General features: G+C 49.6%; 1 protein-coding gene across 6 annotated transcripts in view; it reads left to right on the forward strand.

Annotated features, from left to right (window-relative positions):
* ABCB9 (ATP binding cassette subfamily B member 9) overlaps positions 1–12,247 on the forward strand; it is a 46,375-nt gene extending 34,128 nt beyond the window's left edge. For all 6 annotated transcript variants that reach the window (XM_051972697.1, XM_051972698.1, XM_051972699.1 and 3 more), the window contains 6 exons: positions 3,127–3,255; positions 3,900–4,088; positions 5,293–5,466; positions 5,821–5,980; positions 9,440–9,576; positions 10,777–12,247. In XM_051972697.1, coding sequence (XP_051828657.1) covers positions 3,127–3,255; positions 3,900–4,088; positions 5,293–5,466; positions 5,821–5,980; positions 9,440–9,576; positions 10,777–11,079 — 1,092 coding nt within the window. In that variant the 3' untranslated portion in view covers positions 11,080–12,247. The remainder of the gene's footprint in view (positions 1–3,126; positions 3,256–3,899; positions 4,089–5,292; positions 5,467–5,820; positions 5,981–9,439; positions 9,577–10,776) is intronic.
* The last annotated feature ends 6,065 nt before the right edge of the window (positions 12,248–18,312 follow it).

Here is an 18,312-nt window from a genome sequence, read left to right on the forward strand (position 1 = left end):
TAATTTAGTCTGGCATTTTGCTTGATGTATTCTCTATATTAGTTAAATAAATAAAGTGACAATAAAGTCTCTCATAATACCCCCTTTCCGATCTTAACTTAGTTCCATGTTCAGTTCTGATTGTTGCTTCTTGGCTCACATACAGGTTTCTCGAGACAAGGGTCTGGTACTCCCATCTCCTTGAGGACTTGCCACAATTTGTTGTGATCCACCCAGTCAGAGGTTTAGCCAAGTAGATGTTTCTCTAGAGCTCCATAATCCATCGAATACCGGCAGTTCGGTCTCTGGCTCCTCTGCCCCTTCAAAAGCCGGCCTGCTCTCTGGGTCACATATTGCTGAAGTCCAGCTTGCAGAATCTTAACCGTCACCTTGCTGACATGTAAAATGAATGCGCTTCTTCAGTAATTTGAACATTTCTTGGCGTTGTCCTTAGGGATTGAGACATAAACTGATCTTTTCCAATCCAGTGGCCACCGTTGTGTTTTCGGAATTGCTGGCACATTGAGTGCAGCACCTTAAGAGCATCGTCTTTGAGGATTTTAAATAGCTTAGCCAGAATTCCATCACCTCCCCTAGTCTTATCGTTAGTGATGCATCCTAAGGCCCATTTGACTTCGTTCTCCATGATGTCTGGCTCTGGGTCAGTAATTGTAGCATGGTGGACATTGGTGATGTTAAGATCTTTCTCGTTTATTTCTTCTCTATTTACATCACTTTTTCCTAATCTCTTCTTCCTTTAAATCCCCACCATTTTTGTCTTTTATCGTGACTCTTTTCACATGAAACTTTCCCTTGATAGCTTTAGTTTTCTTGAAGAGATCTCATCTTTCCCATTCTTTTATTTTCCTCTATTTCTTTGCATTGCTTATTTAAGAAAATCTTATCTTTCCTTGCTCTTCTCTGGAATTCTGCATTCAGTTGGGTCTGTCTTTCCTTTTCTCCTTTCCCTTCCACTTAAGTTCCTTCCTCAGCTATTCATAAAGCGTCATCAGACAGCTATTTTACTCTCTTGCTCTTTTTTTTCTTTGAGATTTCTTTGTTGTTGTGGCTGCTTCCTGCACAATATTCCAAACCTTTGTCCGTAGTTCTTCAGGCGCTCTTTCTATTAGGTCTATTCATCTTAAATGTATTCATCACCTCCACTTCATAATCATAGGCTATCTCAGCATAGTCGGAAGGTTTCCCCTACTTTTTGCAATTTAAGTCTGAATTTTGCCGTAAGAAGCTCATGATCTGATCATCAGTCAGCTCACGTCTTGTTTTAATTGATTGTACAGAGCTTCTTCACCTCTCCCCTACGCTGCAAAGGATGGAATCAATCTGATTTTGACATTGACCATCTGGCAGTGTCCACATGTAGAATTCCCTTTTGGTTTGTGGGAAAAGTGTTTGTTATGACCAATGAGTTAACTTAACAAAATAGTATTAGTCTCTGCCCTGCTTCATTTTGTAGTCCAATGTCAAACTTGCTTGTTATTGCAATTACCTCTTCATTTCCTACTCTTTATAAAACTGACCAACTTGGGCCTCTTTGGCAACAGTGGTTGAAGTCTAGCCTTGTGTTATTGTGATGTTGAATGGGGTGAATTGGATTAATTAGAACAGATATTATTTGGTTATTTTTGAGATTACATTTTAGTACTGCTTTTCTAACTCCTTTGCTATCATGTTTGTCCCCGTGTTTTCTAAGAGATGTAGTGCTCCCCTTAATTAAATTCATCCACTGACATTAAAGATATTGATGTTTATCTTTCCACCTCTTGTTTGCCCACATCCTTCTGGAACTACTTGTCATTTAGCCTCTGTTCTTCCCCAGTAGAGTCTCGAACATTTTCTGACTTAGGGGGCTCACCTTTTGGAGACATAATTTTTTTTTTTATCATTTTTTGTACTGTCTGTGGGTTTTTTTTTTTTTTTTTGATAAAGATACTGGAGTAGTTTGCCATTTCTTTCTCCATTGGATCTCCTTTTTTTCTCAGAGATTTCCACTCTGTTCCTCTTGGGTATTGGAGCCTAGGCCCATTGGAAGCAACATTGGGTAATAGCTCAGAGTCTCATTGCACTAGGCAAGCCCCTCCGCCATGACAAGGGAGGTGATCCCGGAGATGGGAGGGAAGATAGGCAAAAGTTTTTCTTTGTTTATTAAGAGGAGGCTACTGGGACTCTGCTGATCAGGTGAGGAAGGGTTTAAAACTGGTCCCACCATAGTTTTTTGTTCAAAACGGAAGAATAAAAACTCTTTAAGAGAGGTTTCTGGGATGCTTAACTGACTTGCCCGGTGTCATGTGGGTCTTACGGGTCAGAGGCTGGATCAGGGGGTAGCCGGTGCTTTCTGTGTCCCTCATACAAAACAGACCCAGACACTGAAAAATGAAAATAGCTGTGAGCTTTGGGTAAGAGATTAGAGAAAATGAGAAGCCTTTCGGTTGGGTTCAGAGAACTGGCTTCACAAGGACAGCTTGGGAGAGGGGGCTTTCTTTCCTGGCCTCAGTGTTCCTAGTCTATAACTTGGGGAGGATTCCTCCCCGATGTCACAACTAATGGATTTGTGTCAGGGAATTTTCCAGATGGGAAGTCTGGGTTTCTTCTTCCCATTTCTTCAAAGGGCAGAAAGGCAGGCTCCTTTAGAACTGGTCCCTCACCAGAGTGCCAGTATAGTACACAGGAGAAAAAGCATTAGTTGGAAGCAGAGGACCTGAGTTCAAACATCACTTCTGAAACTTTCTACAGTATGTCCCTGAGAAAAACCACTTGAGCTCTCTGGGCTCATGGCCTTTAAGGTCCCTCCAACTTCTAATTCTAGGATTCTGTAAATCATTCTAGATCTCTGGAACTCAGTTTCTTCATCTGTAAAATGGGGAGGGAAGGTGGAGCTGGTCCAGAGGGTCTCTGAGATCCCTTCCAGTGGGGGAGCTGTGGTCCTAGAACTCGTGTGAATGCAGGAGGGAGATTTCTGTGCAAATCTGAGTTTTTCTCTGCTGAGTTCCCTCACTTCCTTCTCCACCTCCCCCCCGGCCAAGTCTGTTCACTGTCTGGATAGTGGGGCACAGGGGCATGGGGGAGGGCCGGCCTGAGTCAGGACCTTTTGACCCAAATCCCAATTCCCTCTGTCCCCTGGGCTTCCAGCTCACTCTGCTGGTAGTGCAGGTCAGCATCCTCTACTACGGGGGCCATCTCGTCATCTCGGGCCAGATGACCAGCGGGAACCTCATCTCTTTCATCATCTATGAGTTTGTTCTGGGAGACTGCATGGAGGTGAGCCTGGGGAGAGTGGGCCGAGACCATGGGCAGGGTGGGCGGCAGGATGACCTACGGATGGGGAGGGGTCAGCTGAAGGGACGGCAAGGATCCTTCAGTCTGAGGAGGAAAATCTTGGGGCACCAGGGATGCAAGAACCACATTTCTGCATGTGAAGGGAGGGACCAGCCTTGTCTCCCTGAGCTTCCGGGATAGAAGCAGAAGCCCCCGAGGAAGATGGGCCCAGAGTCAGCAAATGCCTCCTAGCAAGAGCAGCTGTCCCACAGAGGTGCACCCTGGCTCCCTGTGGCTCTCCCTCTTGTCAGAGATGGCTGTGAGGATTCTCACTAAGGAAGGAGCCAGGGGAAATAAATGGCAGTAGGGGTCCTCCCTCCCTCCCCCCTCCTGCAGATCTCCAAGGCTGAAAAAGCTGCGAGTGTGCCCGAAGGAAGGGGCCCCGTGGGGACATCGATGGGGCAGAGTTTCTTACCCCCAGCTCCTTCCCATCTCTCCCCAGGGGTTTAGGGGTGGGAGCCACAGCTTCCCTTCTTGCCCCCTGTGCTCAGCTTCTGTACCCCCTTGGCCCACGGGGATGGGATTCCCAGAAGTTACTAGGTAGTAATTTGGGGGGAATGGGATGGGAATGGTTTGTGTCTCTCCAGTCAGTCGGCTCTGTCTACAGTGGCTTGATGCAGGGGGTAGGAGCAGCCGAGAAGGTGTTTGAGTTCATTGACCGGCAGCCGACCATGGTGCATGATGGGAGCCTGGCCCCCGATCACCTGGAGGGCCGCGTGGACTTTGAGAACGTCACCTTCACCTACCGCACCCGTCCTCACACGCAGGTCCTGCAGGTGAGCCAGAGAGCCCCGGGACAGCGATGCTCCCAGTGGGAGACTAGGAGGTCCGAGGCCTTCGGATCCGTGGGTAGAGAAGCAGAGCTCCCCAGAAAGTCGGGGGCTTCAGTAGCGTCCTATACATTGCATTCTCTCCTCACACTTCCCCGTGTATACCTCTCTGTTATCTGTTACGATGTGGAGCCCTCCTTCTCCCCCGCAGAACACAAGATCCTTGGGGACAGGATCATTTCCCACACAGCCTGGGTCTGACATGTGCTGCTGGCTCGGAGGGTCTTTCCCACTTCTGGAAGAGCCATTCCCTAAGGTCCCACCCAGCGCTGGCATTTTGTGCAGTAGCCCTCCCTGGCGAGGAGGGGATGGCAGACAAGGCCCAGGAGTCAGGAGCAGGCAGAAGCAGGGCCCGCTTTCTGCTGAGGAAGAAGCCTGGGGCCTCAGAAAGGTGGATGGGGGAAGGGGGCTGCTGGGAAGAGAGGAGAGAGGCTCATTCCTAAGCATGAGGGTCCTCAAAGTGACAGCCCTGGGAGGGAGGTGCTGACTCTGGGTGACAGGCTACTTGGCTGGGCTTAAACCGGGAGAATCAGATTCACCAAGTATAATGTCAAGTCTTCAGCTTGGATTCAGAAAACCAATGTCAGAGGTTCAAGATAGGGGAGACATGGCTAGGTAGCAGTTTGTCTGAAAAAGATCCGAGGGTCTTAGTGGCCCCCACGCTCCATTTCAGTTAATTGTGGGCTATGGCAGCCAGGCTGCATTGGGAGAGTCTGGTGTCCAGAGAGAGAAGGGGCTTATTTCCCATCCTCTGCCTTTGGTCAGACCAGATCTAGTCGGGTTCAGCTGAGATGGGCAAAGAACTGGATAGTGTTTGCCACAAGAAACTGGGGACCCTGAGTATGGAGAGTGTGCAGGCCAGGACCGAGCCAGGACTTGTCTCCAAGCCCTGGAGAGACTGGCGTGATTCTGCTTGGGCCCAGAGGCCTGGCCCAGGGGCCGTTGGCTGGGACTGGGGAGGTCGAGTCAGTCTGGCTGCCAGGAAGCAGAGGGGGAGCGACCCCAGAGTGCCCGGGGCTGTTTGTCCCCGGAGATTTCGGGAGGATGGTGGGCTGGAGACCTCTGAATCTTTTCCAGCCCCAGCGCACGGGATGCTGCCTGGGAGGGGGGAGGGGGGATGCCCCTCAGCATATATTTGTGTCCCCCGCAGAATGTGTCCTTCACGCTCTCCCCGGGGAAGGTGACGGCCCTCGTGGGGCCCTCAGGGAGCGGGAAGAGCTCCTGCGTCAATATTCTGGAGAACTTTTATCCCTTGGAGGAGGGCCGGGTGCTGCTGGATGGCAAGCCCATCAGCTCCTATGACCACAAGTATCTACACAGAGTGGTAGGTAGGCCGGGGTCCTGGGGCAGTGGGTGGAAGTGGGCAGTGGCCAACAGGCCCACTAGGACCTCCGGATCACCATTCTCAATAGAGGGCAAACAGCGCAGTCTCAGCATTCTAGCACCTAGCCCGTCTTAGGGTTTCAGTTGCAGACTGAGCTGCATTTCCAGCAGTAGACTGCAGGTGCTCAATAAATGTTTATGTGATAGATGGGCCTGACCGTTATCCCCTGGGCTGGGGCAGCTGGACATCCCTTGTCGCCTGTACGGTTTCCAGACTCCTCAGAGTTGGTTTGTGGTCAGGCAGAATGGGGGGGACGGAGGCCGACTCAGCCGTCCTGTCCGTGTCCCCCCACAGATCTCCCTGGTGAGTCAGGAGCCTGTTCTGTTTGCTCGCTCCATCACAGACAACATCTCCTACGGGCTGCCCACGGTGCCCTTCGAGATGGTGGTCGACGCGGCCCAGAAGGCTAACGCCCACGGCTTCATTATGGAGCTACAGGACGGCTACAACACAGGTAGGGCTCTGGGGGCTGGGAAAGGTAGCCCCCAAGCTCACACACGGAGGGCTCCCCGACTGCCTTTCTGGCCCAAGAATGCCGCCCATGGAGATGCCACAGCAGAATTTTCTCAGGGCAGGCAAGTGCCTGTGCCTTGAACGCTCACCATCTATGTGACCGGGACAGTCTCCGGACTTAATCCATTAAATTGTAAGTTCATCGAGGGCAGCAACTGTCTTTGGACTCTGTGTATTGCCAACACTTAGCAGAGGGCCTGATACACAGTAGGTACTTACTTAGTAGATGTTTACTGAATTGAATTATCTTTTCTTAGCCTCAGTTTCATCATCTGTAAAATGGGGACATAATACCTGTGGCACTTAGCTCATAAGACTGTCACAGGATCAGATGAAATGTCCAGAAGCATTATAGAAATGTCAGTTGTTGCTCTTCTTGCCAAATTCTTTTTTGGGCTTTTCTGTTTATAGGTTTTTTCATGTAATCTCCATTTCTGAATGTACACTTCCCTTTCCCTTACCCAGCCAGTCATCTCTTGTAACAAAAATTAAGAAAGAAAAGAAGGGAAAAGTAGTTCTGTACAGTTAACCCCTCCCCCCATCTGCTGAATCTGACAGAGCCTGCAGTGTTCTACATCTCTCCCCAGCCCTCCCCATTGCTGCAAGGAGGTGGAGCAGAATTTTCTTATTTTAGATTGTTTATATTGGCCTTTATGTTCATTTTTTAATTTAAATTTTATAATTTTTCCAATTAGCATTTGTTTTCTCTCTCTTTCTTATGCTTTCTTTTCTTTTTTCTTTTCTTCCCTTCTCTTCTCCTTCCTATTCTCTTCACCCTAGCCCCATCCTCCTCAATATTCTCATTTTCCCCCATTGGAAAAAAAAAGAAGAAAAAGAAAACCCCAATGACATATGTTCATAGTCAAGTAAAACAAATTTCCATATTGGACATGTCCAAAAAATCTATCCTGAAAAAATCCACCCTGATCCTGTTGTTTCACTTTGGGGAGAGGTTCTGCTGCTTCATCCTCCATCTTCTTGCATCATGGTTGGTTTTTGCATTGATCAAATCCTTCAGTCTTTCAGAGTTGTTTTTCTTTCTTTTTTTGAATTTTTTTTATTTAAAGAAACAGAATAGGGGCAGCTAGGTGGGGCAGTAGATAGAGTACCAGCCCTGAAATCAGGAAGACCTGAGTTCAAATCTGGTCTCAGACACTTATGACTTCCTCAATTTGTGACCTTGTCACTTAATCCCAGTTGCTTCAGCAAAAACAAAAACAAAAAAAGAAACAGAACTAAAAAAAAATAGAAAAGAAATACAAAACAAAATACAATATAACAAAAGAGAACATTATCATGTGCCCATCAAGGAGAATTCAAAATATGACAACAAATTACCCAGTTCAAGAGGCTCAGAAGATTCACCTCCAGAATGATAGCAAGTGGAGTAAGCAGCCCCACCCGATTTGTATAGCAACAAGTTCCTTGAAATTCATCATTGATACTGGTTCTTATATGTTAAATTTTCTATTAAGTTTGGGTTTGGTGTTCATCGAATGTCCATTTTTTCTCATTCAATATTATAGATAATTTTGCTGGATATTGTATTTTTGGCCACAGACTCAGTGGTCCTGATTATTGGTAGATATGATTCCAGGACCAGCGCTCTTTTATTGTGACTGTTGATAAGTCTTGTACAATTCTAATTGTAGTTCCAGCGTATTTGAATTGGTTTTTTCTTGTTTCTTGAAAAATTTTCTCTTTGATAAGGGGGTTTCAAAATATGGCAGTAATATTCTTATGTGTTTTCCACAAAGGATCTTGTTGAGGTGGTGATCAGTGAATTTTTTTTCTGTTTCTACTTTCCCCTCATGTTCTCTCACTCTAGGATAGTTTTCTTGGATTATTTCTTGCATTATTACATCAAGGTTCTTTTTTTGGTCACAACTTTCAGGCAGTCCCGTTATTCTTCTATTTTCTCTTCTTGATCTGTTCTCCAGATCTGTTGTTATTCTTATAAGATGTTTTACATTCAATTCCATTTTTTCATTCTTTAGAATCTGTCTAGTTATATCTCGGTTTCTTACCAACTTCACTAGCTTCCCCTTGCCTGATTCTAATTTTCAAAGAGTTATTTTCATCTTTGAAACTCTGTAAATGCTTTTCTAGTTGATTAACTTTTTCTTTTCATAATCTTGAGTTTTTTTGGATGGCGTTTAGTTTTTTATTTTTTGTTTTTCCTCAGTATCTCTCATCTGATTTTTAAATTCTTTTTTGAGTTCTTCTACAAATTCTCTCTGGCAGGGAGTAGAAGCTTTTTTTGCTTCAGTGTCCTCCTCTGAAGATTAACTCCCTGTTCCCATAATAAGTTTCTATGATTGAGTTCTTTCTTTGCCAATTCCTTATTTTTTTAAAAAAAAATAAGAAGTATTAGTATAAGCACCTCTAATTATGGATTGGTGCTTCTAGCTTCCCTTCAGCTGTTCTCTCTGACCTGGAACCCCAAATCAAGAGTTCCCCCCCTCCTGCAAGTGCCCATAGCCAACAGTGTCCCTACCCCCTGTCTCTGCACTCACCAGGTACTGCTTCCTTCTGACTCAGGGATGCAGTTCAGCAGCACAGCAGGGCCTAATGTTCCTGCTCCATTGAGGTTCCCTCAGTCTTCTCGAACTCAGACCCCAACTCCACACGCAATCTGTGAGGTTCCTCCTGGAGCTCCAGCTGGCCCCAGGGATTCCCACTGGGTGTTTTTTAGGAGCCCAGAGATGTGTATTAACCCCAGCCTAAGGTCTTTCTTCGGATCTTGGGCTGTACCAAGAGCACCTGTTCTGTCCCAAGCCTTCTTGATTTCTCACCAGTCTTTGTTGGCTCTGAGGCGCAAATTTGTTCTAATTGTGAGGAAATCAGGGGAGCTTGGAATTTACAGCCCTGTTCCTCCAGTTTCCCAGAATCCTCCTCCCAGAGTACTTTTCTGAGGAACTTGTTGCTGTACAAATGGTAGGGCTGCTTACTCCACTTGCTATCATTCTGGAGGTGAATCTTCTGAGCCTCCAATAATAATTCCAAAAGAATTCTCTTGTGCTGCTTTTCCCTTTGCGTTTTGTAATCCTTGTTTTGTTCTTGGCTCTCACTCTGCATCCCCCTCCCTCCCCCCCAGAGTCTTCTCATGCTTCTCTGAGGTCCTCGTGCAGCGCACTCTAGCATTACAGTATACGGTCGCATAAATGCTAGAGTAGCTCGGCCCTTCTCCAAACCGGGGATCGGCAACCTCTTGAGAACATATAAGAGGAGGGGGGATCATTGAGGGGCTGATGCTGAAAAGGGGACTAGCTTTCACTGGCATTCTTCTCGGCAAGGGGAGGTTGGAGCTGCTGCCCAGGGTGGGTGGCCAGTCACCGAGGGGCAGGGCCTTGGGTCAGCCCTGGGGAGGGTCCTGAGCGAACGTTGTTTCCTGCCACAGAGACTGGAGAAAAGGGAGCCCAGTTGTCTGGTGGTCAGAAGCAGCGAGTGGCCATGGCCCGAGCCCTGGTCCGGAACCCGCCGGTCCTCATCCTGGACGAGGCCACCAGTGCCCTGGATGCAGAGAGCGAATACATGGTAGGTGGGAGCGGGCCAGGGCCAGGCCCAGCTGGGCTCCTCCTGCCTCGGGGGTCCCTTGTACGTTTGCATAAAGAGCATGGCTACGGGTGGGAAGCAGAGGGTCCTTGACTTGCTCTGTGAACCTGTCTCCCCAACAGTGAAATGGGGAGGGGGTGAGGGTTAAGAGAGGGAGCACAGAGTGCTAGAGAGGGCACCGAACTTGGCATCCATGACAAGTCCCGCCTCGGGCACTCAGCTGGCTGTGGGACCCCCAACATGTCATTCACCTCAGACAACCTCAGTTTTCCCAGGAGTGAAATTATTGGATTACATCACTTCTGAGGGTTATTCCAGCTTTAGAGCTAGACTCTATGCTCCCAAGTCACTCAGTTTTGCTTTCTGCACAATGAGAGGGTTGGATTCGATCTAGAAAGTCCCTTCCAGCTCTAAACACAGGATACTTAGTGGGTCCGGAGGATAGCCGATACAGTGGATAACAGTCAAAATTCAAAAAGACAGCGATAGGCTAGGTCATTTGACTGAATATAAGAAGATGACATTGAGTAAGGATAAGTACAAAGTGGTGTACTTGGATCAAAAAAATCAGCTTCATAAGCACAGGATAAGAGAGAAATGACATGCTATCTGAATCCTGAAAAAGATCTTAGGGTCTAAGTGGACCACAAGTTCAAGCTGCATCTCAGAAGTCTAAAAGTGATCCTGTTCTCAGGCGGCCATAGAAGCAGCTCAGCTCCAGCAGGGAGCAGGGGGTCAGTCCCCCATCCTTGTCTAGCCTGGGCCCCACCCCTTAATAAAGAGATTGACAAGTTGGATGGTATCCAGAGGAGAGCAGCCAGGAGGGTGAAGGACTGTGGGTCTGGAGGGGAGACTGTCTCAGGAGGGAACCTCAGGCTGGGAGGCTGTACTGAGGCAGGTAACGCAGGAAGAGCTTGTGAAAGTCCACAGCTGCCCCGGAATGATCCCAGAGGGTCCCTGAGTGGGCCAGCATCGTGGGAACATCGCAGCTGGGACCCCTTTGTGGGTGGCTGGGCTGGCAGGTCACTGAGGCTCGTGCCAGGGTTCAGATTCTGGGGTTCAGGGGATGAGGCGGTCCCGCCCCCGTGCCCACTGTGCCCGCTGGCCTGTACCTGCTGTGCCCATTGGCTGGCCCCCACCCCCCACCCCGCCTCAGGCCACCTTCCCCGCTCCCTCCCGCAGATCCAGCAGGCGATCCACGGCAACCTCCAGAAGCACACGGTCCTGATCATCGCCCACCGCCTGAGCACGGTGGAGAAGGCGCACAGCATCATCGTGCTGGACAAAGGGCGCGTGGTGCAGCAGGGCACGCACAAGCAGCTGCTGACCCAGGGCGGCCTCTACGCCAAGCTGGTGCAGCGCCAGATCTTGGGACTGGAGGCGGGCACGGGGGACGACAGCGGGGGCGGCCGGCCCGAGATGATGCGCTTCCCCTCCGGCCACAAGGAGCCCCCGGACGGGCACAGCGAGGTGCCCAAGGCATGAGGCCCTCCTCCCCCGACCCCCATCCCCCGCCCCAGGATGGGAGCGGAGGCTGCGCCGGCAGAAGCACCGAGGGAGGCCCGGGGCAGCCCCCCCAGACCCTGCCGGGACCCAGGCCTTCTCATTGAAGGCAGAGGCTCAGCCCCCCCCCCAAAGTTGAGCACATTATGCTTCATGCTTCCCTCCTCACCTCCGAATCCTCCCCACCTCTCCAGGCCCCCTCCTCCCTCCTGGCACCTCTGGGCTGGGCTCATGGCAGAGCCTGGAGGTGCCCCCCGTCCCGGGCCCTACCCCCACCCCTCCCCGAGTCACAGGTCACTGGGGAGAGGGATCCGGTTCTCGGTGCCCCCACCGCTGCCTAGGCAGGCCCCCAGCGGAGCCTTCTCCCAGGGGACTCGGACCCATTTTGGACGGAGGTTTCCTCGGGTCCGCCGGCTGTTGCCCTGTGCAGCTTTCGATTGTTGTTCCTTAAAAAAAAAAATCATTTCTCCAAAAATAAGTTTAACTATTTAAGTTAGGAAGGACTCTGGGTAAGCCCCCTGAGAAATGCCCCAAGCCCCCCTGCTCCTCCCCACTGGCAAACCCAGGCGTGGCAGCCGCCCTCCCCGCCCCGGCCCGGCCCCCTTTGGGGGCTGTCCCCAGGCTGTCCCCGCCCTCCGGGCCCCAGGGGCCGAATCCTTCCCAGGGAAGAGCGCCCCCTTCACTCCCGAGGCCTCGGGGTAGGAGGGCCAGCCCCCTCCCTTTGTCCCCCTGTCCCGCCTGCTGAGTAAGGAGAGGGGTCGGAGGAGTGGCCACAGGGCCCGGCTGGAGTCAGGGGGCGCTGCCAGTGTCTTCCCCCCTTCCGTGCCGCCCACGCCACGCCAGTCTCACTGTGAACCACGACGAACCTTAACCCTGGGGAGTGAGGGGCCGACGGCGCCGGGCCCAGGGCAGACCCTGGCACTGCCTTGAGGGGGCTGGCACCCATCTCCAGCACTCTGGCCCCGCCCCTGCCAGCGGCAGCCTCCTCCTCTCCTCCGCCCTCTGCTGTTCGCGGGTCTTCTGGTTGTGATGTTCTGTTCCCTCGGTTCGTAGGGCTGCCGGGAGGGTCAGGGGGGGTTCAGCCTGTTTGCGGGCTTTCTCGGACCCTCGGGGGCCCTCCTCTCAATAAAGTACTACCTCTGTCCCTCCAGCCGCCGGCCGCCTTCTGCCTCCTCCCTGCGCTCCATCTCTGCTAGTCCCGACTGGATGGGGGCTGGCGGGAGAATCAGGGGTACCTCCTGGGCTCCCCTGGTTGTTTCCTTGTACTTGATGCATCCTCTTCCTCCTCCCCCCCATCCTAAGGGCAGCTGAGCTATGGTGGGTATTTTCTCCCCCTCCCCCAGGGCTGACAAGAGTATGGGGGCCCTTTGGGCCCCGGCAATCCCATCTGGGTCCAGTTCTGGGGTCAGGGAGGAGGACGGGGGGCGGGGAAGGAGAGGGGGGAAGAGAAGAGGGAGTGGAGGGGTGGGATTGTAGGGCCAAGGTTTCGTTCCGGAGCTCAGAGGGTCCGCTCCCCCGGTTCGCCCGATCTGCCTTCCCTCGGCTGGGACCCGCCAGCTGGCCTTGATGCCAGTTACCTGGGCCTGGGCTTCGGCCCGGCTCCCGTTAGGTGGGCCTGGGGGTGGGGGGCCCCCTGGCTCTGACAGACTTGGGGTCCCTGGGACTGGAGAACCCTCCCGGGGGAACTCCTGAATTCAAATCCAGCCGCGGGTTCCTGAGTTCAGACTCCATTTGCTTTGATTCCTGGGCTGTCAAATGGGACAATAGCAGCAAGGTTGTGAGCATCAAGTCTGCTGGTGTTTGTGGGGCGCTCAGCCCAAGCCTGGCCCGCGGCCCCTCCTCCTTGGTCCCAGATATGGACGAGGGCGGGGGGAGGGGGGAAGGCCACAGCAGGAAAAGTACCCCGAGCCCCTTCATTTTATACATAAGGAAACAAGCCGGGGAGAAAGGGGCCATATTGTCCGTGAGCAGAGGCTGGAGCAGAGCCTCCGGTTTACCGCGTCCTGCTCACATTTATGGAGCTCTGATCCCATTCTACAGATGAGGAGACTGAGACTGAGGGAGAAAGCTCCGGCCGCGACCACACGATCTCTCACGTGCAGGACAGGCGGCCACTGAGCTGCCCAGCCCATGACACACGCGGGGCCCCCCAGGGAGGCTCCTCCCCCCTTCTCCAGCGGGGCTCGGGTTCCCTGGAGCTAGAACATGGGACTGGCTGCCCCAGCCCCACCCCCACCCCCAGGCCTTTTCATTTCCTTCTGGCCTGGATGGGGCCGGGCGGGCTTGGGATCCGGGAGGGAGCGGCCCGAGCTGGGCCCTCACCTTCCGGGAGTCACGGTTCCTTCGGCAAACACGGTCGCCCTGCCGAGCCCCGGGCTCCGGCCAGTCAGAAGGGGTTAGATCTGGGTTAGAAGGAAGAGAGACACAGAGACAAAGAGAGAGGGGGAGAGACAGAAAAAGAGATAGAGAGAGAGAGAGAAACAAACCAGGGAGGAGAGAGAGAAAGAAACAGCAAGACAGAGACAGCAGAAAGAGCCCATCTGTGTGTGTGTATGTGGGGGCGGGCAGATGTTTCCTGCCGGTCCCGGGATTCGGCCACGGGTTCCTTCCCTGCCCCCACCCCGGCCCCCAGAATCCCCCAGCTTGGGGATCCCGAAGCCTCCTGAAGGCGCCTCGGAGAGACTAGGCCCCCGGAGGAAGTGCTCTAGGGGAATGATTGACAGGCCATCCGCAGGGCTGAATGTGGCCCCCATGGGAGATTAGACACTCAGGCACAGAAATAGCCTGGGGAGTTTCCTTTGAGCGGACCTCAGGCTATTTATATTTGCCTTTCTTTCCACAATAAATCCTCCATATTCACCTCCGCAAGTCCCGGCAATGACGAAGCAATAATGAAAAGGCCAGCTGACACTTCTTTACAATGAACAAAGTGATCTGGCTAACGGCTGCCTTCCTGACCAGCTCCGGCAACTGTCAGTGCAATTGTAGCAGCTTAGACGGGCGCTGCCACCTGGCCCTCAAAGGTTTTCCAGGGCTGGGCCCTCAGGGGTGGGCCTGCCTTGGATATTAGGGTCCCGTGCGTGCGCTCAAGGGTCCCCACTAGTGTGTTTCCCATTAACAGTCATTCAGCAAACTAACTTTAAAATTTAAAAAAGGTGTTTTTTTTTTATTTTTCAAAGTCCGTAAAAAGATAGTTTTCAATATTCACCCTTGCAAAACCTTGTGTTCCTAATTTTTCTCCCTCCCTCTTCATCCTCCTCCTCCCCTAAAAAGCGAGTAACCCAATATAAGTTAAACATTCAGTTCTCCCAGACATATTCCCACATTATTCATGCTGCATAAGAAAAATAAAATGAAAAGGAAAAAAATGAAAAAAAAAAAAAAACCAAGCAAACAACAGAAGATGACAACACTATGCCGTGATCCACATCCGTTTCCCACAGTCCTCTCTCTCTGGGTGCCGATGGCGCTCTCCATCACAAGTCTGTTGGAACTGGCCCCAATCGCCTACCTCTTGATAAGAGCCGGATCCATCAGAACTGATCACTGTGTAATATTGTTGCTATGGACCATGTTCTCTCGGTTCTGCTCACTCAGCATCAGTTCCTATAAGTCTCTTTCTGAGATCAGCCTGCTAATCGTTACTTAAAGAACAACTTACATCAACTACTTCAAAAACGTCAACTCATTCTAAAAAAAGGCATTTACTAAGATGATACAATGAATGAATGAATGAATGAATGAATGAATGAAGCGTTCATTAAGCACTCAGCAAAGCCCTGGGAACACAAAAGGCCCTGCTCTGATGAGCTCCCATTCTAATGACGGAGGAGACAGCATTTATGGACGATTTCTGCAGCAAGACGGATGGAAAGGTTCCACAGTCCTTCTGTTGTACTATCATATCCACAGATAAAAGTATATCGGTTTTTGGTATAGAACTAGCTAATGGGGGGGGAGGCGTGAAGATTTCCTTTTCTGGTCTATGTGGTATCTTTCCCCATTAAATTGTGGGTTCTTGAGGGTACAGACTGTCCTTTGCCTCTCTTTGTATCCCCAGCACTTAGCCCAATGCTTGAGGTGTAGTAGGTGCTTTAAAAATGTTTGTTGATTGACCTGCTGACACTGGCTGGGACTGTGGGACTTGCAGGAGCAATGGCTGAGATGTATCTCCACCAGTTATTGTCCGAGATGACGACTTAAGGCACTGGGTGGAAGCATTGCCATTCTCCTGCTGGAAATTTGTTACCTTCCAAATATTTGTGGGTTCTGTTTCTCCACAATCCCTTCAGAAGCTCAGACTAGCATTAACTCTGAGGGAAGCCAGGAAGACTCCAGGCAAAGTCCTGTCTTCTCTCCGCCATCTTGGTTCTGCCCCCGCATTGTTATTCTCGAGGCTTTGGGGATCAGTCTCCATCAGGTTCTGAGGGAAGATGATGAGAGGTGGAGATGATGACTTGCCTTGCCTTGCCCAGCATTCTGACCAACATAGTAAGCTTCCCTTCCTGCGGGTCTCTTCTGAATGTATGATCTGCACTGATCTAGTAGCTCCCCTTCCAAAGGGTGATCGATGGCGGGAGGGGAAGATGTGAAGAAGAAATTCCCCCCTTTTCCCTGCAAGATCTGCCCCCTAAGGCCTCCTCCGGCTCTGAATGTATGATTTTATGCTTCTCCACGGGCAGGTTCCAGCCTGCAATCCCTTCCTCTTTCAAACTGCTGCAATTCATCCTGGGCTTGGCTATTTAAAGCCTCCATTGGGATTTCTCCTTGTTTGCTCAGCCAATAAAATGGTTCCTTCCGGACTTGAATCAAGTCATAAACATATTCATTATTAAATGATGACGAGCCATACACTGTACCAGACCCTAGAGATAAAAAGGAAAAAGGCAAAGAGAAAGTCAAAAGGTGACCCTAACCTATAAACTAAAAACAACATGCGGATAAATAACAGGACATAAACAGGATAACTAGGAGATATTCCCCAGAGGGAAGCCATGGGCCTAAGAGGAGGGGGGAGGGGCAGGAAAGACTTCTGATAAGATAGAACTTGAATCTTGGAGGAGACAAGGAAGTGGACATAAGAGGAAGGGAGAGATTCCAGACATGAGGGACAGTCAGTGAAAATATTGGTGTTGGAAGATGGGGCAGCTGTGCGGGCGTTACAGAAAGGAAGCTGGTATCCCTGAGTCAAGAGGGGAGTGGGGTTGTGTCTGGTACACAGTTGGTGCTTAATAAATGCTTATTGACTAAAGGAGTGGATAAGGACTAAAGGATAAGAGGAGTGGAAAGGTAAGAAGGGAAAGAAATATCTGTACTTGCTATGTGCCAGGTACCGTACCATCCTAAGTGCTTTTATTGCTATTATTTCATTTGATCTTCACAACTACCTACCTTGGAGGTAGGTGCCATTATTACTCCCATTTCACAGCTGAGAAACTTAACACTTCCTGGCTTAATTTAATTAAGTCACTTAACCCCAATTGCCTCAGCAGAAAAAGAAAGAAAAGTAATACTTCATTCTAACATGTATATAAATTCTAACATTTATTTTCTTTGCAAACATAATAGAGTGGTTTGCTATTTATTTCCTCCTTCTACAATGGCTTAATGTAAAAAGAGATAAAATGACTTATCCAGGATCATACAGCTGTTAAATGTCTAAGGCTGGATTTGAACGTAAGTTTTCCTGACTCTAGGAGCGGTTTTCTATACATTAAACCACCCAGCTGCCAAAAACATTTCCTTTTCACTTTTCAATTTTTGGCAATAGCCTGGGATTTGAGGTATCTCAGCCAGAAAGGTGGTCATAACTCACAAAAGGTTTTCAGGGCATTCATTAAAACTTCATCCTCACCCCAAAACAAACAAGCAAAAAAGCTCATCCCGGTGACCACCTTTTGCACTGATAAGAATGACAGGGGTGGGAATCATTCTCTCATATAACTTTGATCACTCTTCTTTCAGAGATGAAGAGACTGAGGTTCTTAGAGGGTAAATGATATGCCATGGCGTCAGGATTCACACCCAGGTCTTTTGACTCAGCCTCTCCCAGCCTGATCCTCAGTTCCATGGAGGATCATCTTAGGCTCTGAGCAGCCCAGTAGCTTCTCCGAGAAGGACAACCTTGGGATTTCCACAATCTGAGTTCAAATCCTTGCCTCTGGCACATACCTGCTGTTGGTTTAGTCACTTTTGGTCTGAAGCCATTTTCTCCAGCTATAAATTACAGAGGACTTCTAGGCTGGAAGCCAGGGAGAAAGTTTCTGTCCATCTGGGAATTTCTCTCCCTGTAATTTCTCTGTGATAAAAATCACAAGTTCAGCCCCAAACCAAAGTATGACACTTTAAGGTTTTTTCAAACCTCTATGTTTATATTATTTCCTTTAAGCCTCACAACAGTTTTAGGGGATGTGCTAGTATCAGCCCGATTTTGTGAAGGATGAACCTTCCCCTGCACTGTACTGTCTGTCCCTCAGTAAGATGTGAACTTTCTCTAGAGAAGTCTCGAACTCGGGTCTTTCTGATTAAAATCAGTAACGGTATTCACTGTGCAGCAGTATGGCATTGCACACACACATACACACACACACACACACATACACATTCTTTCTTGGTTCTGCTCCTGCACAATTCAGTGGTTCTTTACAATTCCAGCTCTTAGAATGCCTGGCATACAGTAGGCACTTAATAAATGCTTTATTCTTGTTCGGTCACATAGTAATGTCTGACTCTTCGTGGACTATAGCACTCCAATACTGTTCATGAGGTTTTCTTTGCAAACCTAATAGAGTGGTTTGCTATTTATTTCCTCCTTCTACAATAGCTTAATGTAAACAGAGGTAAAATGACTTATCCAGGGTCATACAGCTGTTAAATGTCTAAGGCTGGATTTGAACATAAGTTTTCCTGACTCTAGGTCCGGTTTTCTATACATTAAACCATCCAGCTGCCAATAAATGCTTATTGACTGATAATTTTTCAATTTTTAAAATTTTATTTTTTTATTAATCCCTTTGGTTTTTACATCATATTTATTTTGGAGTAATCCCTCCTCCCTTGTAAAGAAAGAACAAAATGAGGGTATGTGGGACGGAGTGCTAGATCCCCTTACTCAAATTGAATACTTGGAAGCATCTCTGGATATAGACAGAAAGCATTTATTCAGTCCTTGCAAGGAGAAGTTCAAGCCCACCAACTGGACAGAGTCCAGCGTGG

This window comes from Antechinus flavipes, chromosome 1 (genome assembly GCF_016432865.1).
Source record: "Antechinus flavipes isolate AdamAnt ecotype Samford, QLD, Australia chromosome 1, AdamAnt_v2, whole genome shotgun sequence".
Lineage (NCBI taxonomy): Eukaryota > Metazoa > Chordata > Mammalia > Dasyuromorphia > Dasyuridae > Antechinus > Antechinus flavipes.